Source organism: Accipiter gentilis, chromosome Z (genome assembly GCF_929443795.1).
Source record: "Accipiter gentilis chromosome Z, bAccGen1.1, whole genome shotgun sequence".
NCBI classification, from domain to species: Eukaryota; Metazoa; Chordata; class Aves; order Accipitriformes; family Accipitridae; genus Astur; species Astur gentilis.
Window position 1 is genome coordinate 20,473,921 of NC_064919.1, and position 26,673 is coordinate 20,500,593.

At 37.1% G+C, this 26,673-nt stretch overlaps 1 protein-coding gene across 1 annotated transcript in view; it reads left to right on the plus strand.

Annotated features, from left to right (window-relative positions):
- Positions 1-25,153, plus strand: part of HSD17B4 (hydroxysteroid 17-beta dehydrogenase 4) — a 67,257-nt gene extending 42,104 nt beyond the window's left edge. Inside the window, exons 18-24 of the mRNA XM_049796284.1 lie at positions 3,217-3,286; positions 7,284-7,390; positions 7,694-7,780; positions 10,181-10,270; positions 12,215-12,353; positions 22,559-22,686; positions 24,554-25,153. Coding sequence (XP_049652241.1) covers positions 3,217-3,286; positions 7,284-7,390; positions 7,694-7,780; positions 10,181-10,270; positions 12,215-12,353; positions 22,559-22,686; positions 24,554-24,643 — 711 coding nt within the window. The 3' untranslated portion in view covers positions 24,644-25,153. The remainder of the gene's footprint in view (positions 1-3,216; positions 3,287-7,283; positions 7,391-7,693; positions 7,781-10,180; positions 10,271-12,214; positions 12,354-22,558; positions 22,687-24,553) is intronic.
- Positions 25,154-26,673: the final 1,520 nt, after the last annotated feature.

A 26,673-nucleotide genomic window follows, 5' to 3' on the forward strand; every position in this document is an offset into this window, starting at 1 on the left:
AATAGTGTTTATTATCACCTCAAATAAATGGCTAGTTCTTTTTACATCTTTAGTAAGCAACACCTGCATTGCTAGATTTAAGTTGAGATTTGAGCTTAAAACAGAAATTTGTCTTTTTTTTATCATACATAAATAAATTTTCCAGTACTACAACTAAATGTTACTTAGTTTGAATTAAAATGTATTACAACAGCTTCTTCGTAAAATAGCCTCCTGACAGCTTTTGTAAAAATTCAAATTAATGGAAGAATGAAAGTGAGACCTTAAAATTTTAATGTAGTTAAAAAGTTATTTAACTATTTAATTTAATTATTTCACATCTGGTAATTTTTATTTTCTGGTTCTCAAGAGTAGAGATTCGCTGTTAGACTTTAGACTTTTGAAAGAAAACTTCAGTAATGAACGGTGATACTCTGTAGAATTCTGTCAAGAGCAAATGTTTGAATTGTCAGGTTTTCATTTTTTTTAAAAAAAAGGAACTAAGGGTCTGTTCCTCATGAAAAGTCTCTTTCATAGTGTTATAACTTTGATATTGGTAGCATTAAGGCCTTAGGCAGCTTTTAGCAAAGAAGCTAGTGGTACATCACGGCTGCTCATCTCTACCTTTGGACAGTGAAAACACAGTTTTAACAACTACTCAGAGGAAGAGTGGGGGCAAATGAAGACACAGCAAGTCAGAAGAGCAGCATATGCATGTTCTCTGAACCCCTGCTGCTGTGGGGTTTTTTATGTGTGCAAGTGGGAGTGTGGTGGCACTCTTAGTTCCCCATTTTCCTTCTATTTGTGTGAGAACTGAGATAAAAGAGAACAGTAAATGAAGGAAGCAGGTGCTCTCCATGGATCGTAATAATTAGCCCATTTCCAGCTTTCTCTTCATGAAGTCATGAAGTCTTCATGACTTTACTTCAGCTGCGTTAGTGGTGTAGTAGAGTGTAAATATTTGCATTACTTCAGTTTGCTTCCCTGTTCCACACTCAGCCAGCACTTGTGTGGTGTGTTTCACCACACACTCCTTGGGTGCCCCCTATCGAATGGCCTCTGTGGTGTGGGATTATTTGCAGTCCATTTGGCGTGCTCTTTTGAACTTGATTTGGCTCATAGATTGCTTGCTGAAGAGTCCTGGCACTGGAGGATACTGCCTTCAGGAGATCTTGACTTTATTGTTCTCACCAGGTGAGATATCTTAGCTATTTCTACTTCTTGGTGATGCTATAAGATTAATTTAAGGTTATCTGTTCCTTCAGCATAGTATTTGCCTTCTCCTTTGTCCCTTTTGGGAGGTCAAACTCAGACCCCTCTGAACTGTAGTCTTAGTAACCTTACTATTTACCAGTCTTTACTATTTTCCTAAGAATTCATAGGATCGATTCGAAGATAATTACAAAAAAAGTTATAAATATATGTTTTGGGCAAAAGTAGAATTACAGTTAGAAATTTCAGATCCAGTGATGCCATCTTACTGATACATCTTTGTTTTCAAAAGGAAAAGTGTTTCAAAAAGAGTAAACAACAATGTAAGCAGCCATGGAGAAGTATTAGCTGAGTACTTGTCTTTCTAAGATTGCATGCTTAACTCTGGTGCAGTTTAGGATTTTCTTCTTGCCCTTTTTAATGTGCTTATCCAATGCTCACAGAGAAGAGCAGTGACCAGCTCTTCTACATTCCACTGTAACTGAGACACTTGCTGTGTTGATTGAGGGCTACCAGAACAAAGAAAGGAGAATTAGAGTGTGAAAGCTGTATATACTTAGGAAATGGACCTGAATATTAACATTAAGAATAAAACAAATGGATTATGGATTAAAATGATAATATGAATTCAGAACCTCTTTAGTTCACTGTCCTTTGCTTCAGAATTGATAAAAGAAATGGTGTTAGACATATGTCAGAAAATAATTATTTTTGGGAATCTTTCTTTTTTTTTTTCCCTTCCCTTCCCTTTGAGAAATCTGTTCACTTCTTTCCTCCAGACAGAACTTAGTGCAGTTTACCCTCATTTGGATAAACACATACCACTTTTTACAATCCCAGTCCAAAACCCTGGGAGAAAATGTTTAGCAATAAGGAGTTCCAAAGGCCAATAATGTGCTCAATTAAAATAAAATTTGTTTTCAATTTAAAAGCTCTTTTCAATTAAATTCATGTTCAATTTGTATATGCTATCATATAAAACAACTAAATTCTTGAAATCTTTACACCCGTTGGTTAACAGGATACACTTATTTTCTCTGTACTTTTGGGAATGTCGTATGAGAGAGTACTCCACAATCATTTGGTCACTGGATTTCACTGGAATCTGATGACCAGGGAATAAGTTTTTAGTCCAGAAAGATGCACAGGTTGGCTTGTCACACCTCTGGTGTTATGGACTGCTGGCCACTGTTCACATACAGCAAATACAAGGTTTGATAATGAAAATGCTAAGGCCACACAGACAGAAAACTGAAGTACAGTAGCCATATTCTTCATAATTTCTCATGTTTATTCACATTCATAGTGTATACAATACAATAAATATGTATTTCTCTACGTTTTACTAGTGAAAGAAAATATTCATCATGAAGCAAAAGTCTTCTAGAAAGCTTGGCCTTTTACTTTGGGGTTTTGTTTGTTTTTAATATTGGGACCAGCTACCCATGAGGCTGCTAAGAGAAGTGTGTCACAATTAAGTTAATCATGTTACTCTTAAAAGGGAAGGATAAGGATATTTCTGATCTCTGTAAAATAACTCAAATGTTGAAAAAACATGGTAGTGTGTGTATGTGTTTTGAAAATAAGTTTTCACACATAATTTTTTTAAAAATTGTGGATGAATCTGTCATGGGAGAAGACTCTTTAAAATGACACTTCAAGCTAAAGAACCTATGGACAAATTCTAGAAAATGCATTATTTCACTGCTGCCAAATTTTAGTGAAGGTGGATCTATATGTCAGCAGAGTATGTTGTTTTTTCTTCCCATTAAGCAGTTGTATTATTATTTTATGTATCAAGACCACTACACACAGTTGTTGGCTCCTTTCCCTGGAGCTTTGGCAGTTTGTCTGCACAATAATATTTAATTTCTATTTTACTTGCTTTATTGTAGAGTTTGTTGTCTAAGGACTAGTAAAATAGATTGTGATAAGTTTGTTAATCTGTCATAAGTTTTTGAGTGACTCCTGCTCATTTCTGCCAAGCATAGCTAGCCTTCCATTTTTCTTTCTCTGTTTCTGCAGGCTGCCTTATATCGGCTGAGTGGGGATTGGAATCCTTTACATGTTGATCCCACTTTTGCTGCTCTTGGAGGTGAGCTGAGGGATGCCATTGTATTAATATTTGGATGAAGGATGATGTAAATGTACTTTTAATTTTTTTTGCACTTAGTCTGTACATTTTTAACAAGCTGGAATAAACATTGCTTTTTTGTTGCCGTTCTTAGAGTCACCATTAGATGTCTTCAAAGTTCTGTGTGACACTTAAAAGCATTGCTTCTTGTAGCTAGGAATGCAGAATGATTCTTGGACCTAACCTACGATGGAAACCTGCCTCCAGTGCTATTTTCCTTTTAGAGTTTATTTTTTGCCTCTATCCCATCTTTACAATCTCTGTTTCATAAGCAGAAATAAATGACTGTCAAAAGCTTCAGAAGGAATTCCATAAATTCTTTGATAGATAATTCTTTTCATCTATATCATTTTGAGATTATGTTGGTCTCAGTGGAATTTTTTGTGCTACTGTGTAGTCTTCTCAATCCCAACAAATCTCAGGAGGGTGGGAGAGAGGGAGTTGGTTAGCATTTCTTTCCTATAAAATTGCCTAACTGCACCTCTTGCTGGTAGCTTGTTCATTTATGTGATGCTACATGCCAAAGCAACAGACCGTAGGCTACATTAACTGACTCTTGCAGAGATGTAATTACTAAAGAAGGGTCTGTTTTCTTAAATTTCTGTCCTAAAGGTATTTTTTTGAGTTCTTTTCAGGCCTTGCTATTAGTATGGTGTGATTATTCCAGGCAGACAGCAATTTTGTTTACTTAAGAAATTTTCCTGAGTATGTATGCCATCATCATAAAGTTTACATGAAAATACTGGTCTGTAATAATTGGTCTGTAGTTTTCCAGTGACTTCTTTTTAATGTAGGAGTTTCATTGTATGGTGTTCTTACCAAGATAAATAGAGCAGAGCTATACTTCCTTGTTCAGATCACACTTAACATACTTGCACAAATTGTCTCCTTTCATAAATACATACTAATTGTTTGGTTAACTCTGTTTTGTATAATTCTATGTAACTTTGTCTTAATAAATAATGATAATCAAATACCAGAGTCCATAAAGAGATTTCCCCAGTTTATTAAACCATTCTGTTTGTTTGTTCTGCTGATGATTTTGGATAAATATTTCAAGGGAATCACCCAATTACTCTTGAAGGAGCTGGAGGAGAAAAATACATGTTTATAATTGAAACCCCAGTGTTTAAAATAATGATGGTAATCCTATGAAAACCTTACAAAAGAAGAGGAGTAGAAATCTTCTACCTGCTCACACAAAGAGCACTGGCACTTAGACACAGTGAAAAATGAAATTAACTCTGTAGGTGAGGTAGTCTCTTTGAACAGAAAACTGCTGCACTGGATTTTGAAACTGTGGCAGCCTCACACTCAAATACCTATACTAAAAGGAAGTTCAAACAAAGAAGAAAATTACTGTAGAGATATTCCAAAAGTATTTCTTCTAGTTATACAAAAGCTTTTTTCTTTGCACATATTCACACACCTTCTTGTCTTAATCCCTGTAAATGTTCTCTTTGACTGGGTCTCACCAGTGTGTACTGGAAGTAAGCATTTAGGGTAATGTGCCTCGGTTGTTCCAGGGTTATTGTTAAGCCTTCCTGTGGGTAATGTTTCAGAGGAGATATGCTACATGAAAACACCTGTTTATATTCTTGTGCCTTTATTCCTGTAGCTTGTGAGTGTTTCCAAGATACTAGAAAGTGAAAGTGACATTGATTTTGTTTTCATTTTAGCCTAGATAAAAAGTAACTTGATTGCCTTATGGATTTTTCTTTGAGTATGCATAAGTTTTATAAAGAAAATACTGGCGAGAACATGACTGTATATATTTGTCTGTTTCTGACTTCTGAAAATAGTGTTGGGTTTGGTTCTTGTATGGTGAATTGAGCTAAGCTTTTAAAGAGCTAAATGCCACTATAACATTGTGTAAGAGAGATACTGAATAATGATATTGTTACAATAATGCCAGTAATCTGTTTTAAAATTGACTGCACCATATCTTTCTGCTTTCAGAAATACTCTGTACAAGCATACAAAAAAGAAAGTGCTATTAAAAGTGTGTATATTCAAATATTTTACAGGAAAGAAATGGCAGAATGATCAGAGTGGAATACTTGCAGCAAGAAAACAGATTCATGTTAATTTTAGCCTGTCCTCATGCCACATCTCTTCTCCTAACTTAATGAGTCAAAATTTCTGTTTCTCATCCTTACTCCTGCTAGTCTTGTCTTCCCTTTGGGTCATGTCTCAGAATTTCCATCTTTCCCAGCATTGAGTCCTAGTGGCTTTTTTGTCTCTGTCTTGAAGGTCATTTCTTCTTCTTCTACATCTCCTGATTCTCTGCAAGCTAGACTTTCTCCTGTCTCCTCTTCTTTGTTTGGTTGGTTTTGCTTTTGCTTTTGCTTTTGCTTTTTTTTGTCCCAGCTGTTGTACCTTGGGACAACTTTTCGTGCTGTGTACATGCTAAGGAGTTGTTCAGAGCTCAGGTAAAACAGACTCTGGCAGGTGAGAGTGGCAGATGAGTTCCAGGCAAAGCAACTGGTTTCAGAGCCAAACCTGGACAGACCTGTCTCGAACCCATGGTCTGTTGCAAGTGTGATCAATTAGTGTTCACGTGCCCTGTCAGGTCAGAGCAACCTGTTAAGGGATCAGAACATACTCAGTACAAGCAGCATCTTTAAAACTTAACCGTTGCATCTTTAAACCTTAACCATTTAGCAGATCTCAGGCCAGTTTTCAAAGGGTTTTTTTGTCAGACTTTGACAGGACTGGAAAAAGAGTCAGTGCTAATACAAAGATTATCCTCTGGCAAGATTCAGCTCCTGTTCCAAAGCATAGAAGTGTGAGGAAATCTGACCAAAAATGTCAGTATAAACAACACAGTGTAAATTTTTTTTTCTTCTCTTTTTTGTTTGATGTGTTCAAAATGCCTGAAGTCTTTTCAGGTTTTTTCCACTTCTAAATAAATGTTAATCCTGAAGTGTGCACTGTATTTGAAGACTTTTGGCAATCACGACTAGGAGTTAAAAATGGGAAGCATCAAATAATCTTAGTATCACCACTTTTTAATCATTACAAAACCTCTTACCCTTGATGGGCATACTTCCATGTAACTGTGTATCTGGTGTGCCTATGCATGTATACTAAAACAGTCAATCTCATTATTTTCCATTTTGTCACTGTCATGGTTTAATCCCAGCCAGCAACTAAGCACCACCCAGCCATTCACTCACTCCCCCCACAGTGGGATAGGGGAGAAAATCGGGGAAAAGAAGTAAAACTTGTGGGTTGAGATAAGAACAGTTTAATAGAACAGAAAAGAAGAAACTAATAATGATAACACTATTAAAATGACAACAGTAGTAATAAAAGGATTGGAATGTACAAATGATGCACAGGGCAATTGCTCACCACCCGCCAACAAACACCCCACCAGTCCCCGAGTGGCGATTCCCCACTCCCACTCCCCAGTGGGACCCATGTCTCATGGTATGGAATACACCGTTGGCCAGTTTGGGTCAGGTACCCTGGCTGTGTCCTGTGCCAGCTTCTTGTGCCCTCCAGCTTTCTCTCTGACTGGGCATGAGAAGCTGAAAAATTCTTGACTTTAGACTAAACGCTACTTAGCAACAACTGAAAACATCAGTGTTATCAACATTCTTTGCATACTGAACTCAAAACATAGCACCGTACCAGCTACTAGGAAGACAAGTAACTCTATCCCAGCTGAAACCAGGACAGTCACTTCTACAGACAGGGGCTAATTCTACTTGTATTACATAGCATAGGCAGTGTTGGAGTGCCAGTTGTCAGTGAGCACTTTCCTTTGCCTCAAAGAAGGGGAAACAGTAAGTGGTAACAGACACTTTTTTCATGGCATAAATTCGGTTAAAAAGAAAACAGATTAAGGACATTATTGTGGAAAAATGCTATGAATAATATGTAGATATTTGTAGAAACAACATGCAAACTCTTAATACTACAAATGCTAAAATATTTCTTTTTGAAATAGGATTTAAGAAGCCTATACTTCATGGACTATGCTCCTTTGGATTTGCTGCTAGAAACGTTTTGAAGCAGTTTGCAAATAATGATGTGAACAGATTCAAGGCGATCAAGGTCTGTGTGTTCATTGTTTGCAGTTAATTTTCTTGATTTTTCTGGTTTTAGTGCCAAAACCAAATCTTTAGTGTGGGAAAAGACTTTTGCACTGTCTTAAGTGCCACAATTGCTTTTATTTATTGCTGCATGTATATTATTGCCTCTATCTAGTATGTTTACTTAAATATTTAGGCTTTCTGCGTTGCCAGTTGACTGATTTTTCTCTTTGCTTTTTCTCATTTTTATAAAGCCTATGCTTTTGAGATTTGCATGTACGTATGACAGACCCATTCACACCCCTACTTTTTTTTTTCTTTTTAGGTTCGCTTTGTGAAACCAGTCTTTCCAGGCCAAACTTTACAAACAGAAATGTGGAAGGAAGAAAATAGAATCCATTTTCAGACCAAGGTCAGAAAACACTCACCATTGTGGGCTTTAGAGAAAGATGTGTTGGTTAAAAGACTGGTGGTTTAAGGGGAAGCAAAAAAAGTGGTTCATCAAGCACACCATTGAAGAAGGGTTTGTAAAGAAATTAAGTGAATAGAATGAAGCACTCTTACTTATTTTATGGTGTCACTAAAATTCCAGTAAAAATACCATTATACTCATAGGACTTAATACACTCCTTATATTAAATAATTGGACAACTCCTTTCATTGTATTGCATTTTCTGAGTTTGTCCAATGTAGAAGAGCAAAAAGCAGTCATTCGCAGGTCAGCATAGTTTGTACTTGTTTTCTGCAGTTAATCATAACCTTGTGTATGCATCCTTTTTTAACATATGTTTATCTTAAATCAGCTCTTGACAGTTAGTTTATGCAGGTAAACTAGAAATTTAGCTTAAATTGAGTCCACACAGAACAACTTACTTAAAAACAGAAGTTTCACAGCAGTTGGACATAGTAACTACAATGAAACAGAGTTTACACTTTTATAAATGCAGTTTTTGGATTATTTTATTTTCTTTGTCATTGCTGTTAGCATTTTGTGTGGGTATCCTGTAATCCTCTCCTACACTTGGTAGGATACTTACTGGAAGCTAAGGGTAGAATACTCCAGCTAGAGGCAAAAAGTAAATTCTCATCACTTCTGTTGCAGCATCCTATGACACTATGATTTGCTACTGGTATTTGTCAATATGCATTGGTTTATGCAGATGCAATTTACATTGCTTTGACTGGCCAAAGTTTTGCAACCCCATTTTTGTAAAAAGCTAGCCAGCTGTTGATTAGTGAGTACAGCAGCAGGGATAGTTACAGCTGCAGGGAGGATTGGGGAGGCTCAAATGAGAGTTATCATAAAGACATTGGACTGCTGTTTCCACAGGAGTACAGCTTTGTGGAATAAATGTTGACTGAAGGAGGTAAATTTTGTTTGCAGACCTGATAAGGGTTAGCAGCTGTAGAATTTCAGAATGATAACATGGAGGCTATGATGTAGCAACTCCCCATGTCTGGTTACTAGTAGTAAACAAGACAATTTGGTGCCTCAAATGAGCTTTGGAGATTACTGTATTGGAGGTTGCATAGCTATATTTAAAAGGTACTACCACTCAGTCCTAACTGAATTTCTAGACTTCAGGTATTTACTTTTGAGGGTTTGCATGTCCAGTATCAATTAAGAGAATTCATGATACGCTTCCAAGCCCTTTGGAATTTTTAAGCAGAGTGGGATGTTTTGTTGTGTTTAAAGGCTGGGTTTGTTATTATGCTTGGTTTAGTCATTGTAATATGTAGAGTTTGAGGAGATTTTGCTAGGGTTTTTTTTTTCCACAAGTGTGGAGTAAATTATTTTGGAGAGAAACTACAATATTTAACAGGATTATAGAAAGCCACCTTGTTTCAACAGTTACAAATTGTGCAGAATTCCATTTCTTATTGTATGTTGGATTAGTCCGAAGTAAAGCCATCTTTGTACTTGTAATAAACTCTGGTTAAATCAAACTAAATGTAGACATATAACTTTGATATGCTGGTTTAAATCCATTTTCAGCATTGTCTGAAGTGCAGTGGCAGCAGGTGACAAGCTGTTAGGCATGATTTGAGTAATCATTATTATGTAGTTTTTCTGTATTAATTTCACCTGTCAGTAAGCTAGGTTGTGATACTGCATATTCCTCTGCTTTGGTTATTAACCGTATAACTCTATATGCATTGTCAGTGAATCATTTTGCCATCTTCTGTTTGCTGCCATAAGTCAGAACGGTTGTCAGACCCCTTAAATAGACAATGCCAAAATGAAACCCATTTTCTTCTCTGACTTAACTATTTCAAAAAATTTAAACAGAAGGGAATTCAGGTATTCTTCATCTTTCTTCTTATAATCTTTCTGGTTTCATAATGCTTAAAAAAATTGTTTCTAGTACAAGTTGCAGTGTAAGGCACCTGGACATAGCAAAACTCTCTAGATGAACTCTACCTCAAGGAAAAACATTCTAGAATAATGTATTTCTCAGAACTATTTATGAAGTAATATTAACAGTAACTTATAACACTGGAGGTAAATTTTCAGATAAATAAGGGTTTTCTACCATTTTGTGGACAGAAATCAGCAATATATTTTGGTATAATTTCTCCAGAAGCAAATAATTATTTTGTTTGAAGAGCTGTTTGCAAAGCATAGTATACTAACTTGTCTCAAGACTACAATGCATTTATGGGATGGTTTTTTTTTACTCTGGAACTTTTATGTTTTCTCTTTTCTTCATCTCTGATTTTAAAATGTAAGAAATACTCCTTTGTCGCTCTTCTTTTGTGACTTTTTTGCAAATACATGACCTTTTTAATGCATTTGTTTTCCCCACCACAGGTCAAAGAGACTGGAGAAGTTGCTATTGCAGGGGGCTATGTGGATGTAGTACCAGCCTTGGATAAGCCTTCTGCTTGGGAGGCTATGAAGGTAGGAGGAAGCAGAAGAAGTCTTAACTTTCAAAGCAGCATAGTTAGGCTTTACTCCTGTGAAAAATGCAGGAAAAATACTTAGATCACTTACCAGTCTTATTTGCAGTACTTAGATGAGTATATGAGTTCAGAGATGTGAACACACACGTTAAGGTACAGAGGTTCATTTATCTATTTGAGGGGAAAAATACAGACATTTTAAGATAAACAGGATGGCTGATGAAATTTGAAGTTCTTGATGCCAATTGAACTGTTAGGATAAGCATCACACTGTATGTTACAAAACAAGTGAGACATGCAACAGTAAGGGCCACAAGTTTTGAGCACTTGCATAATTAAGATTGAAATTAGTCCCTATAATTTGGGGCTGTACCTGTTAAAGGAGCATTTTGGTTTTTATTTTGTACATGTTGAAGATAAAACTCAATATAAGTTGTAAAAGTGTGTGACCTTTGTTTCTCAATTTTTTCAGACATGTGGGGAGAGTGGCAGGAAGGTGTTTGAAGAACAGAACAAATGAAAATGAGATAGTGTACTCATAGAAAAGAACAGTTTTGTCATTGAATCATTTTGCAAGAAGGCTCTGACAGCTGTTTGTGCACGTGACTAGGCCTAAGACATGCTATGCACTTTATATTATATATATTTTAAAAAGTCCTCTGCAAGCATGCATTAAGCCTTGGGTACTGGACTTGCCACAAAAGACAGAATGACACATGCAATTCTGAGGATGTCCTGGGATCTTAATGTTGTCTAAATGACACAGGTGCACAGTGCTTTGCCTTAATAAACTATATCTTTTTTTCCCCATTGATTCCTGCCTGCGAAGGATGAAACTTTAATGCATTGAAGTTTATGAAATACTGAGATAGTGACATTCATATAAAGCTTGTGATACATTCCTGGAACCTGTTTCTTTTTGCTGGTTTTGTTTAGTCCTCTGACATTCTGAACGGTTGCCAAATCTGTATTTGAAGTTGAAACGTATAAGCATTAGAACTTTCAGTGAAATAATTACAGAGATTTTGTTTGTCTTTTTTAATATGGCAGAACAGGTTTTTTTTTCTTTAAGCTTACTATGAGAAATTAAGGTGCTTTGGCAGAAGTTTGCTGACACAGGCAGACATCCACCAGGGGAAACTAGCCTGAGTGAGTGAAGATTGGCAAATTTAGATGTCATTGAGAAGTCTGTTATATAGTGGAAAATGTTAGGCTTAACCGGAGAGTGACGAGAGCAGTGTGAGGAGTATTGCATTCTGGTGTAGAGGTAGGTGCAGCAGAACAACTAAAACTATGACAGCTTCTTTGCTCTGATTCCAGTTAGATCAAAAATGTCACTGGAGCAGCTTCTTGAAGTGTAGCATTTTATCCAGTACAAACATTTGTTAAAGACAGACAGTGAAAGGCTTGCAAAATAAAACACGTTTGGAAAAGTTGAAAATCCCAGTCTTAAATGATAAACACATTGTGTCTACAATGGAGTTCTGACTGTGTTCATAGTGCAGTATGTTTTGAACATCTTCCATGTCAAGATTAAGTAATGTACTCATAAAAATATTTTTGTGTTCTAAAAACTAACATGCCATTCGCCATGGAAAAAGTGGCAATAGTTACCCTCCAGAGGGAACAAAGGGCAATTTAGAAGCCCTTAGAGGCCTAATTATAAAATATATCTTAAATTGTAGTGATAAATGACAAAAACTGCAAAAGCAAGATTTGAAATAATTCTCAAGGAAGAGTCCATGAAGCGTTTTCTGCTTGAATGTACTCTATAATGCTGACAGTTGCTAGAAGTGATTATTTGTGGTGGAAGAAATCTCAATTGCATTTAATAATTCTGCAGTAGAGACTTTCTTGGACACAGTGCTTGAACTAATAGACATATTTAGTACTTCTTTAACTGAGTTTCAATTTTAAATTCTTCATACTCTCTTTTTTTAAGACTGCAGGGCTGCAGAGTGACCTTGTGTTTGAAGAAATTGGTCGTCGTGTAAAAGAGATTGGAAATAAATTGGTAAAGGAAGTAAATGCCGTATTCCAATGGGACATCACTAAAGATGGGAAAACAGCAATGCAGTGGAGTAAGTTGTAGCTTTTATATAATGCCCTGATGCATTTTTTTAATGAAGTGAGATAATTATACTCATTCTAATTAAAAAGATATCTTGAAAGTAAGTATAAGGCAGTAGATGAATATTCACTGGGACCTAAAAATCTGAAAGCATACTGAATGCACCAGTGACAAGGAGGTCCAATAACGTTCTATAATGGCAGTTACTAACCTTTCTAGGAACATACTTCTGTAACTTGCCTATTTAGATGTAGGCATAGGCAAACCATCCTCTAGAACTTCAGTGCATTTCTATTTACATTTTCCAGAATGGATTGCCACTGCACTTAGAAAAGCAGGCTAAATTAACCTACTAGGAGCTCTGTGTTACAGTAATTAGTCTGCTGGTGACATACATGCAAACTAATCCAAAACAAATAGGTATTTATTTCTACTGCATTGTTTTTGCCACTTTACTGAAAATATAGCCCAATTTGTTTCCATTCAGATTTTCAGAGATCAAGGTTTAATGACGGTATAATGGTGCTTACCCCTCGTTTAAGCATGGGACTGGGTTGATGAAGAGGGGCTAAAGCTTGTAATAGCAATGGGTCAGAGGGGAGGTGTTTCCTGGTAAAGCGGATTACACAAGTGTGTGAAATGGTCTGAAGTGGGCAAAACTGCTTCCTCAAAAAAATTCTCTTCTTAAATTCTCTTGTGCTCAGTTTCTGAGGACATGTATTTTTGCAAAAAACAATCTAATTTTAGTAATTGGATATACTTCACTGTCTTTGGATTTATTCAAGTTTTTTTTGCTGAGGTGTCCTAAATGGTCTATTAGTGGAATGTAAAGTTTTTTCCAAAGGGATAAACCTTAGTCAGGCTGTAACTTCCAGGCCTTTGCTTTTTTGTGGAGAAATGCAAGTCTTCCGGTCGAGTCTGTCACTTAGACTGCCCCATTTTGATTGGTGTCAGTGGTTTGATCCAGTCAGAGCAGTTTTGGGGAGATACAGATGAGGTGGGCTGCACTTTGACAGGCTAAGGGGAGAGACTGACATGTTGGTAGGTCAGATGAGGTCTGTGTTGTGCTTTGTCCCATAGACTGACTTTTTGAAACTATTATTAGGTCTTTGCAATGTCTGTTCTCAATAAATGGTTATTGTGTTTAAGAAACTGCTCTTCCTTTTACAGAGTGGTTTAGAAACCTATAACGACACTTTCTCTTTTCCTAATGTTAACCAGCAGAGATTCTGAGTAGCAGGACTGCTGTTAAGTTTCAGGAAAATTACCATATGTAGATTGATCAACATAGTTCTGTTTTACCTGTATTGCCTTTTAAGCAATTTTTGAGGGATAAAAAGTGATTTCTGTTTGGATAGCAGTTAACTGACATGTTGAATATACCCATGTAGATTATGCAGGCTGAGTACCTATACATCAAAATGAGAGGAGGGTAAATACTGCATAATTCAGCTCAGAAGATCTGTCTTAAAACTCATTACTTCTCTTAATCATTCCTACCGTCTGCAGTTTTCCACTTTTACACTCAGTAATTTAAATGATGAGTATTCTTATAACCTGGACAGAAGACTTATGAAGTCTTTCCTGTGTTCTTGCTTACATTTTTAGAAGATATATTAGAAGCACATAGATTAAAGTCCAAAAGACTTAAAGTGAATACTTGTGTTTGTTAGAGAATCACTCTGTACACTACATCAGTCATGTCTGTTGTTTCATGTATAACTAAACGTAATATAAGTGATGGTCATGTTTATAATAACAACCAGAAAACTATCTTCAAGATGAATTATAGTTGTCTTTAATTTTGGAACTGCTTTGTTTGTCACCTAAACTCAGAATTAGGTATGTTCAAAGGATGGAGGGACAAATGAACGGAAGAATAATCTGATGCGGAGTGTTCAAGACATGAATGAAATGTCTCTCACAGGAAGACCTTAAGCTGCAAACTGCTGAACACAGAACAGGCACACGTAAAGATTTAGGCCTGAGCAGTGGCCTTACCTGCCTCATGAGGGGAAACAGGTGGATGTTTTTGCTGTTGTATTCAGAGAGAGAAAGTACTCCTGCTTTGAATAAGAGTCAGCCTTTTCTGTTTTTCAAACAAAGCTTGTCCTCTCTTCTGTTTCCTACTGAAGCAGTGGGAGGGAAGTAGTGCCTTCTTCCAGTGCTTGTTTCCCTAGCTAAAAGGGATTAAACAGACAACTTTTCTTTGTCCTGTTCCTTCTGCTTCTGTTGGAGTGAACAATATCTGTACTCCTATATGAATTTGGAACTACTTAAAGCTCCCTGTGGTATGGAAGGTGAAGGAGGTAATCTAATATTTTAAATATTTCCTGTTGCTGACTACTATTAGGAGCTTAAATGAAACATTTCCAAAATCTTGGAAAAGTTACTGCTAATTTATGTGTAATGTGGTCAGCTTCTTCAAGCTTAGGTGTCAAAACAGTGGCTAGTGTTTATGAATTACTGTAGTTTCTATGGTGTAGTAAATATATGAGGCTGAATGTAAATATCTAGGTGACAAGAAGGGTGTCTGTAGAGTATGTCCCTTACTTTTCTCATCAGGAATATTGGTATGCAAGTACTCCCTTTGTATATCACTTTTTCGAAGAACTTTCTATGTCATCTGTTGTGGTTTAAGCCCAGCCAGCAACAAAGCACCACGAGGCTGCTCACTCACTCATGTCACCCCCCTGGGTGGGATGAAGTGGAACAGATATAAAGAACCGTTCATGGGTCAAGGTAAGGACAGGGAGGAATCACTCACCACTTATGGTCACAGGCAAAAACCAGACTCAGCTAGGGGAAAAAACAAAATCAATTCAATTTACTACCAATCAAAACAAGGATAATAGGAAGTAAAACCAAATCTTAAAACACCTTCCCCCCACCCCTCCCTCCTTCCTGGGCTCAGCTCCACTCCTGATTTTCTCTACATCCTCCCCACCAGCGGTGCAGGGGGACGGGGAATGGGGATTGCGGTCAGTTCATCACAAGTTGTCTCTGCCACTCCTTCCTCCTCAGGGGAAGGACTCCTCACTCTTCCCCTGCTCCGCCATGGGGTCCCTTCCACAGGAGACAGTCCTCCACTAACTGCTCCAATGCAAGTCCTTTCCGCAGGCTGCAGTCCTTCAGGCACAGACTGCTCCAGTGCGGGCTTTCCCATGGAGTCACACCCATCTTCGGGGGCACCCACCTAGTTTGGTGTGGGGTCCTCCCCGGGCTGGAGGCAGGCATCTGCTCCCCCACTCCCCTCCATGGGCTGTGGGGGGGACAGCCTGCCATCTCACCGCAGGCTGCAGGGGCATCCGCTCCTCCGGCGCACCTCCTCCCCCGCCTTCCTCACTGACCTCAGTGTCTGCAGAGGGGTTCCTCTCACATCCCACACCCCCTACTCACTGCAGGTTCCCCTTCTTAAATCTGTTCTCCCAGAGGCGCTACCACTGTCGCTGATGGGCTCGGCCTTTGGCCAGAGGTGGGTCCAACTTGGACCCAGGGAAGCTTCTAGCAGCTTCTCACAGAGGCTGCCCCTGCAGCCCTTCCCCCAATACCAAACCCCCGCCACCACACAAGCCAAAACCACATCTAATGGTTTTCTGAATACTTTTGTGTGCCTTTGAAATTTCAAGCAGTTAAAGGATGAAGAAAGCAGGAGTTGGTTAATATTAAAATGAACCAATTAAAACGATTAATAACAATTAAATTGTAATATTAGAATATTAAAATAGTTATGTAAACTCACTGACAGAGTGTTAGCAGTCGTGACAATTGTAGTTGTCACAATTTGTCCTTATGTGGATTAATAGCATACTACTTTTGCTGTGTATTTAATGATAGATTTCTAATGGCAAGGTGTATGTATATGCATGATGGAATTTTTATTTTGGGGATTTTTTAAAACACTATTCTGGTCATTAAAGAAAACCCAAACAAACACAAAGCAAAACAAGACCTTCCACAGGCAAGCACTCAAGATGTGTAAGCAATTGCCAGCTTAATTCTTTTTGCTTGTTTGTGTAAGTTGTTATTCAGTATTCAAGAGCATCATCATGTATTGTCTCTTCTAGCAGATGCTAGCATAATTCATTTTGCATCGTGAATGTGGAAGAAGAGAGTAGTTTGTGGCTTTACATTCAAAGGAAGACAGCTTTCTTGCAGTTAAGATATTGTCAATAAACCAAAAGATTTCTGACACATATTTATATGGTCATCACCAAGGCTTCTGTAATGCACGTGAACGATGACAGCCAATTTAGAATATGTAACATTGACAATGCCATTTACTGATTTGAATGCTTGACTTTTTCTGTTTTTAATGGAATGGAAGCTTCTGTACATAATTCAAAATTTTGGCCTTTGGCAAATTTGTGTTTTCCTTTAAAAACTGAAGATGATAGTAAGATGTTACTTTTGCTATAGGTTTAATTTAATGATGTGTCATTTTAGTCAACTCTGCCAGTAGAATCACACTTCTTTACACTACATATAAATTTGGCCTACTGATTATTAGTTGATCCTCTGCATACAATAAATTTAAATCAGTTTTGTAAATGTTACGCTAAGTTAGATTATAACAATTTTGAGTTATCATTCTCTCTTTTCATAAAGTAAAATTGCTGTTTTGAGAGCTAGATCCCATAACATACATAGCTACAATAAAGCAAAGTACATAGCTACAATAAAGCAAAGTACATAGCTACAATAAAGCAAAGAGGAAAATTCGACATTAAAATTAATTTAGAATTTGGTTCCTGTGGATAAATATTACATACTCATTTACCATGTATGGTCAAAATTCTTGACATGGTATCACTGAAACAACTGAAATGTGAGGAGTTAGATTATTTTGGAGGAGTTTTTTGTTTTGATTTAAGCCTTGAGTTGATGCTAATTGTTTCATTATCTATCTTCTTTTTAGGCCTCTCTCTCTAAGGGCCTCCCAGCCCTTTACAGGCAGTGTTTGTGGTTCTCTTGGGCTATCTGCTAGGCCTCTTTCCCTTATTAAATTTGTTACGTAGTTGTGCTGGCTTGTCTTTTAATTTTTTAACTTGTCACTTTTGCACAGCTTTGTGCTGTTGTGAAAACTGCAGCAATTGACAGCACTAGAAACAATCTGAGCCCTGCAGCTCATTGCTGTCTTACTCAATGATTGTAGCTCCATCATCTTCTGCTAATGTCCTGAAGCCTGTTAAGATCTGGGAAGAGGCTGGGAGGGAGGCAAATGAGAGAAAGCAGCAGTATTAAGGACCAGTGTGAAATTTGTTCTCCTGTATGCAGTTCTTCCAGTGTTTTCCAGACTTTCAGGAACCAAAAGTTTTTTTTTTTAAATTTGTATTTATTTTTAGTATTTTGTTTTAATTACAACTGTAATCTTTTGATCTTTATTCTCTGCAGTAAGCCAAGATTTTTGTTTATTACTTTAAATGGAGTGGGATTTGTGAATTAGATTTAGCTTTTATTGTTACAGAGGCACTTCTTGATGGTAGCACTAATATTAATAACACTAGTCTGTTTAATTAGTGATGATCTTTACTTTTATGTAGTTCTCTGTGAAGCCATGGGGAGGAGCAGGACCATTGATCTTGGATTCAGGATGTGAAATTTTTGACAGCTCATTCACTGTCTAAACAAGGTTGAACTATAGCCACTGACAACGGGTCTTAATTAAGGGAATTTCTTTATAGAAGCAGCTGTTTAATTTAAGAGGATGCTGAAAATCCTCTTAAGAAAAAGCAATACAGATATTGGCAGTATCAAAACCTAAGGAATATGCCTAGCGGTACTTGAGCTATCTTCTGTTATTTTTTAACAAAATTCTTAATTGAGACCCCCCCAGCTTTGACTTCTCCAGTTGTCTTCACTACCTAAAGCATCCTTTGCTCTCTGATGCCTATTATTACTGTACAACAGCTGCCTTTGTTTTCAATGGGTATAAAATAGTCCATCTTTTTTTAGCATTAAGCTACCTCATTTCAACTTCTCTTTCCATAGAGAAAAGACATTGTCTTTGAGATTTGTTGGCTGATAGTTAATGGTTCTCTAGAACAGTACTCAGAAGAGTTTACCCATCTGTTGCTTTTCATCATGCTTCTGAAGGCACTGCTGAAGGCAGAAGGTACTTCCGTCCCTTTCCAGTTCTCAGAAGAATAAAACTGTGTTAGGAGAACTGGGGAGAAATTGTTATGTGCAGTTGTTTATGAATATCTGACAAATGATGAGGAAAATGCTTAATAATTTATGATACGATATGACTTCAGGCAATGAAGAGTGGGTGACATGTTGTTCCGTTTGCTTTGAGGAGGAGTCTTGTATTGCAGTTACTTACCCTCTGTAAAGCAGAATAAAAGCCAAACCAAAACAAACAAAAAATAGTCTGACCCCTTAATATTTCTCTCCTAGAAATGGTAAGGCAGTCTCTGAAGGCAAAGCAAAACCTGTGCCCCAAATCTTAGATTTTTAGGCTATTTGGCTACCTGCTATAGAATGACAATGTCTAGTGTTTTAGCCTGTATACATAGGATTTTTTTGACCTTTTTATTATGTCTCTGACAACAGCATCTTATAGATGATAATAATTCATAGATATTTAATTACCTTAATATAACACTTATGTATAAAAGTAAAAACAAGCATTTGAAGGATAACTACTGTTTCATCCACTGAAACTACTTGATTCTGCTTTTCTGCAAAGTGTGTAATACTAAAATTTTACATATTTAAGAAGCTGATTGATTTTTAAGAGGGACTTCAGCTTAATTTGTGTTCAGTTTAATTTGTGTTGTGACACACAGTGTTGAGGAGTACCATGCCTGTGTTTCAAATGTCTGTTTTTGTGTGGAGTGGATCAGCCATGTGCATGGCTAGGAGAAGAGCTGTATCTGTAGCAGCCATGGAGGGCTACATGTTCTCAGGAGCAAAGAGCACCAGAGACACCTTTAGACTTCTCATCTGTTACTGCTAGCAGTGAAGACACACTAACAGTGCACAAGGTAGTTGCCTGGGAGCTGCCCAGGTCACCAGCCACCTGAACACTGAAATAGCTACACTAGTACCAAGTCATTATCAAGCTGGCTGCTGCAATCATAGTGCAGCATGCAAGCTTCAGTGGTGCGATGGTAGCTATAACCATAGAGACGTGTATCCAGGAGATATGTGTAGAAGGCATGTATAGGAGACTTGCATTAAGACTGTTTCCTGCTACAGCAGGCAGCTGTGTTATATAGCTTTATCTCATAAAGACATATTTTACAAGAAGGCACCCTCTCTGGTCATTTTGGAAAGCTAGAATTTTTCTGCTCTGATGGCTGGAATCTGTTCTGGTATTCGGCTCATTTCTTTCATTGCTAGTTTATATCCATTTGTCTGTGTGCCACTGCTGTAGTTTAGTCTCAGTTGTCATCTGAGTACTCTAGGCTAGGTGTACATCAGGAGGCAAGAAAAACGATCGTATAAGTTTCTAATCGTTCTTCTCCCCCCCCCCCCCCCCCCCCCCCCGAAAGGTGAACGAGCAAGTTTTTGGGGTAGTTTTCCATTCTCTATAAGGAGGAGAGTTCCTTTCCCTCTTTAAAATACCAACATATGGTGTATTTTGGATCACTCTTTCTCCAGTGTGATTCACCAGAATTTACCCACTAGGGCTTACATATGAAGTTTTGGGATTTCATTTTTGCCTCCTAATTCCTTTGGGGTTTTGGGTGGCATTTTTTTTTACTTTTTTTTTGGACTGCTTGCATTACAGATGTAATAACTCATTTATGATAAAGCTTAAAAAAACGGGTGGGTCAAGTAGCATTTAAATGTCCTTCATGTTTTTATGAAAAAGACATTATTTGTTGTCGCAGAACTCTTCTCTTTTGTGGCTGCTCTGTTCTTTTTTTTCTTTTTTCTTCCTTAGCAAAAATCTTAATGCTCTTTCAAAAGAATAAAGAGGAAATGGAAATGGTATTTTCATATTTTTGGGGAAAGAGAATACTATTAGATTGGCCCTCTTTTTTTTTTTCAGAATTTCTAATAAGTTTCAATTTGAGATATGTTAAGGATTTGATGTGATTAAACATAACAGTTTTGCCGATGGTACCATGATTATGCAATGTTTACAGGCATATTTGTGCCTTGAGAGCTTACAATTAATTATAGACCTGGACTGATAAGCGATGCTCTTGGGACTTGGATAGGAAATGGAGACAGAGAACAGGGATTGTAACAATGTTAAGTATGTACTATATTCAGATTAAAATCTAGGAGTTGTTAGAACTTGCCTGAGTCACTACACCTTTTTAATTCTAACTTTTTGTCATCAAAACTTTACACTGCTGAGACTGATGGATGAGTATTATCAATGAGATATATCAAAACTGTTTTTCCAGCCAGTGCTTAGTAGAGAAGAAGAGGGTCTGTTGTGTATTGGGAGATGTTATGTTGGGCTTTCAGCATTGGCTTCCCTTCTGGAACAGTCTGGGACGGGTAGGGACAGCCAAAAAAAACAATGAATGCAAACTGAGGCACAAGAAGGGACTCATGACTCTTGCTCTTTTGATTTCTAAGGTTCAGAACTAAGTAAAAATAAATAATTAAGAATTGTAAGCATCCTAGAAAACAATGTGTGTGTTATGTGAATTTAGTCATGGGGCTTGCTGACCAGTGCTATTTCGCTCAAAGGGAGTTCAGTTTGGCTGCATTGGTATGGTTCGTAACATTGCTAGCATTTGAGTAGAGGTGTATTTTAGAAGCACATTGACAGTTAAGCTTGGTTAATATAATCAGAGGATCTGGTATCCACTGTGAAGCTTGAATTTCATGATTCAATACGTTGGGGTTTTTTTGTTTGTTTGGTTGGTTTTTTTTAAATAATAGTCTGTGCCTGCATAACCTGCAGAAGCAATGTTTAAAGGCTCGCTTACAATGTTAGACTATAGCTGTTTTGGATCAAAAGAATGTTACATGGCTCCTACCCACAAACATAGAAGATATAGATTGTTCACCTGGTGCTTAGCAATTTTATTTTTCTTTCTTCTTTTACTGCATCAAGTTAGTGATGTCCATTAGACCTGTTCCTGAAATTATAATTTACCTTAAAATTAAGTGGATAGTAATAATCCAGTATGTCACTTCTCACTGAGCATCATTGTACATTTAATTCCCCTTCTAGTTTTGTTATAACTGGATGAATATTACTTAGAACACATTTCAGAAAATGAAAGACTTAACGCAAACAGACAAAAGGTGTTCCCAGTTGGTGTAGTTCACCTTACCCTTTCAGAAAAATAATTTGGGAAAAAAATACACATGAGATAGTTTATGCAGAAATAAGTCTCCATAGTTAGGCTAGTGTATTAAAATTTGTCAACTAAGAGAAACCAAATGACAGTGTTAGTATTGGCTAGGCAGTCATGATTCTGTGATTAGAGATGTCATGTCCTTACAGGAACATCCACTTGAATAATGATTTTGTTTTGTGCTTAAAAATCATGGGAGGACCAAGCGGAAAAGGTGTAAAGGGGAAGACTGGTAGTCTGCAAAATCTGAGAATGATTTGGCAGAGCACATCTTGTCAAAATATACTTCTTATATTCTTCTAAACAAATGACACAATACCTGATAGTGTTAGCCTTGTAATGGAATATTTTGGCAGGTCATTTGGTGTGGGAAAAGAACACTCTGAAGCTCCAGACACTTTGAGGAATTTTTGGCTTTCCAGAAGAGAAAGACAGATATTTGGCAAGGCTTTAAATGCTCTTTGCATGAAACAGAACAGCCTATGTTGCCTGTGGGGCAGAACAGGGAAAATGTAGCAGCATGTTTGAACACTACCACATTTGCTTTGTCTGAATATAGGATGCTGTTTTAAAACATCAGAGCTTTATTACTAACTTTAACATTTCTGCAGTAATTGCACTATTAATATCTTGTGAATCTTACGTGTTGTTTAAAAATGGGTTTTGCCATCTATACAAGAATTTTCAAATGGCAGTCTTTGCTGTAAACACCCTCCCTCTTAGTACAGGAATATGGTTGGTTTTTTTCTGTTCTAATCTCAATTACTTTCTTTCATTAAAGAAGAAAAATTAAACCCCTTTCATTTTCTAAGTGGCTGTTAGCTCAAGATTTACGTTTAGACTGGATGCTTTATAATAATAGATAAGGAGAGTAGTGTTCTTTAGACTGAAAATTTTATCTTTATTTAGAAATAAAACTATCTTTGCTGCTTCTTCTCAGCAATTGACTTAAAAAATGGCTCTGGAGCAGTGTATCAAGGACCTGCAAGAAGTTCAGCTGATACCACCTTCACTCTCTCGGATGAGGATTTCATGGATGTGGTACAACAAAAGACCAACCCCCAAAAGGTAAAAATTAGTGCATCACAGACATACTTACTTGCATAGGGACACATTTGCCTTAAATTAAGCTCTGGTTCACGACTGTTTGCATTCCAAAATCCACAACACTGGATATTTTGACAGTGTAAATGAGAGTCAGATGAGATATAAGTGCATTGTTACCTTATACTTAATTAGTCAGAAGACATGATGGGGAATTTATGGCATCTTTATCATCTCGAGACAAAGATACCTCAAATGACATAAAGCCTGGCAGTATGAAGTCAGTTGTTTGTTTGTTTCCTGGCACTTCACAATATAAGATTTGCAAGGTTAAGGTTTGTTGGTTTGATGATTCAGGCTGTTTTGACTGGTCCTGTTGCAGGAAGTTGGTATTTGTTGCAATATTCTGATTTACTGCTACTACTGCGGCAAAGAGAAATCTCAGACAATGCATGCATGTAGATCCATTGAAACTAATCAAAATTCACACAAACTAGGTAGGTCTTTAAGGGAAAGAAAGATTTAAGAAAGGTACATAATCTAGGTCTGGAATTCTGGCTTCTTGGAGTAATCAACTGCTTAAAACTACTAATTTTACTAATAAAAATGCCTTGTGTAAAAGTCAATTAAACTGTCACAAATTTAATATGTCAGCTTACAGATTAAAGCTTGAGCAAATGAAAACTTTAATTAAGCTCATCATATATCAAACAGTTCTTTTTCTTTCATCCAAAGCAGACATTGTTGGAGACTTTGATTGTAAAATTGGAGACTAGCGATGATAGCAAACGTTTGTTAAAAGTACTACATACCACATGAGTAAAATCCTTTGTGACCCTCTGTATAGAGCAGGCATAAAGCATAAACAAGCAAGATGTTGACATGTAATCTTCAGAATGCTAAAGAACAGTGATTGCAATTCAGGAACATTATCTCTTCTTAGGCATTAGTATTTCCTTTGAGTTTCTGTGAAGTTTTTCATCTAAAGAAGCTCAAAGCTTCATCTATTAAGATTCTTTTCTGCTGGCTCTCTCTGTTCCTTATTTGAATGTATTTCAAGTTAATGGAACTATGCAAAAGCACGTTGTTTGAGAACTTTCAAAGAGCTTTCAAATTGCAAAGCCACAGTGAAGCAAAACTAGTTTTAAAAAACCACTGAGCTGTATTGAAACAGGGTATACAGCTCTTTGAAGTAGGGACAACAAAAATGTAATATACCAGCATTTCAGTGAAAATATTGGTTGATCTATGATTCTGCAAATGCGGCAAAATCTTGCTTAGTTCCTGTTTGTTGTAATATGCTATGTATAAAGCCAGTGCATTTCTTTGGAATATGCGTGTACATATATTGTGCAAGTTCCTGTTTGGATTTGTTATGAATCGAGTGAGTAGCTGACCTTTTCATTAGGCCTTTAATTTTCATTAAATGGCCTTTTCATTCCATTTTCTCATTTCATACAGGGATATATGGATATATAAAGCATAGGGAGGGGAGGACTGGGAACTTTATTTTTGTGCCCCAGTAAGTTTTGCCATCAGCTTCTGTGAAGAAGTTTGTCTTATCCCAGGAGAAGTCCTCTCTGTTCTATGTAGAAAAGAAATGGAGGCCACTGAAGTTGCTTTGTATTTATGGGTTTTTTCCCCTGAGTGATAGACTTCGCTGTGCCTGCACCCTAGATAGAAAACTCTGATTCTGGATGCTATTAAAATTGAACTTGGATGGGTTTCTGTTAATAACCTATAACCAATGGGCATTGCATACTGAAGGCTTTTTCCTGAGTGCTAAACAACCACACCTATCTTTGGCTTCTTGTTTGATTCTAGCAACTCTTTGGATTGTGGCAGTAACAGTTGAATACCCTTTTTTTCCACCCCCCTCTGCTTTTTGTAGGCATTCTTCTCTGGTAAACTAAAAGTGAAGGGGAACATCATGCTGAGCCAGAAATTGGAAACGATCCTGAAAGATTATGCCAAACTCTGAACTGCTTGATCATCTACCACAGCAGTGAAGAACTTCAGCAGATAGAAACTTCCAATTAGTTCACAATGAATGACTGAAACATTTGCCGCTACTTAACATCAATGTATTGATTAATTATACTGCTAATATATAAGCTGTTTTAATTGCTGTAGACAGAAAGTTATGAAATGAATGTAACTGTTACTATTGTCCCTTTTTTGTTTCTCAGCAATGGTAGAGAATCATACTTTGCTCATTGCACATGTTTATCTAAATAAAATGTATGTAGTTCTTACAAAGATGCATATATTTCTATATTAATTCTGAAGAAAATTAAACCAATACACCTCTTTGATATCTCCTTCTCTGTGTCTGTCAGTCTTCATTTATATTGCCTTAGATAGACTGTCTAATTTCTATGAATCTAGTTGGTATGTTATTAAAATTAACCTTTTTTGTTGTTGTTGTTCTTAAGTCTTAAGTTCTCATGATCCCATTAAAACAACTGGAAGATGGAAGTCAGTTCCATTTATTTACATCTTGTCATTATGGTTTTTTTTCTGTACAGGAAAAAACTTTTGAACTTTAGCTCTGCCCACCTTATTTAGACAGTCATTTTTATACAAGTTACTCATGAATTACATGGAAAGTGGTAAGCATTAACTCTTTAGGGCAAACTTCTTCATCTGAGAGGTGTTACGCTGCACCAGAGGCTGTCACTGTAGCCAAATTGTTTTTCATGTAGATTCATTCTCATGAAGGCCAGCATCATGGCAGCAGGGAAAGATGTAAAAGTGAATTCCTCATTTTGTACCTATGGCCAGAACTGAGGTAGCAGCTGTGGCCATATGTTTTCCTGAAGAAAGTATGCTCTTAATCACTGATTGCCACATGAACACCTGGAAATTTGATTTCATCAATGTGACCAACATTTTGTGTGCTCAGTGTTTTGGGTTTTTTTCCTTATTCTGACTTGTTCTATGTCTGCAGCAGTCATTGCTGTATATAAGTAGGACGTAGTCATTGCTTATACTGCCCAGCCTTTATTTACTGAGCAACTTTGTGACAAATAGATAAAGGTGTCTTCTATTACTTTCTCTTAAGAAACTGTATCAGAAAGACAGATTGATTTCAGCTTTGTATGTTTACGCATACACATGCTACACCAAAAAGAATTAGTTTTCTACATATATCCTTCCTGTTTATAAATCTATATGTAATGCCATAAAAATAGGTGTATTAAGAAAAGGGAACTGTGAGGAACTAACTTTGAGTCTAGGAAAGCAGTTATCAATACATCCATTTAAGAATATGGTATTTACTATAGGTCACAAGGTCTTGAAAATTCACAACAGATGATTTTTTTTTTCTCAGCCCCATAGGTTGTCTGAAACCTTAAAGTACTGCTCTGCAAGGAGGGAACAGACTGGGGTTTTTTCCTCCCCTTTGGAAGCAGAAAGCAAAAATATTCAGGCAAGGGAAGTTGGTATGTTTGAAACTGTTGTGATTTAACAGGTTGGAGTTCAGTCTACTGAAGAACCTCAGTTTACTAAGTGTGTTGGGTGAGGATGAAAGAAGAACCCAAGAATCATATCAATTATAGGTGCTCCTGTGCTGATTTATATCCTGCATGGTTTCAGTTGAACACAAAATCCACATGCTTCAGTTACATCCCCAATACTGGCCTTAAAAACATGGAAGATACACCCCAAAGTTACACTGATGTTTGACATATACATCCTAGCCTTTAGCCTGATTTCATCTTTTTCCTGCGCTATGACTTAGTCATAGGTGTTCATCTTGGGTGGAACAGATAGTCCTCCCTAATTTACTGCAAAAGGCTCTTCCTTTTGCTCTCCTTTCCCGGGCTAATTGAGCACACCTCTCAGTATTGTGGTAGGCTCTTTTCTAGGAGCACAATTCAGGTGTTTAATTCTTTCATCTGCTTTGTGGCCTGAATAGCCAAAATTAATGATTTTGGCATGTTGGTTTCATCCCTACCCCAATGTGTTTACCTTCAGAATATTCTAGCTCCTGCTAACTAGTAACTT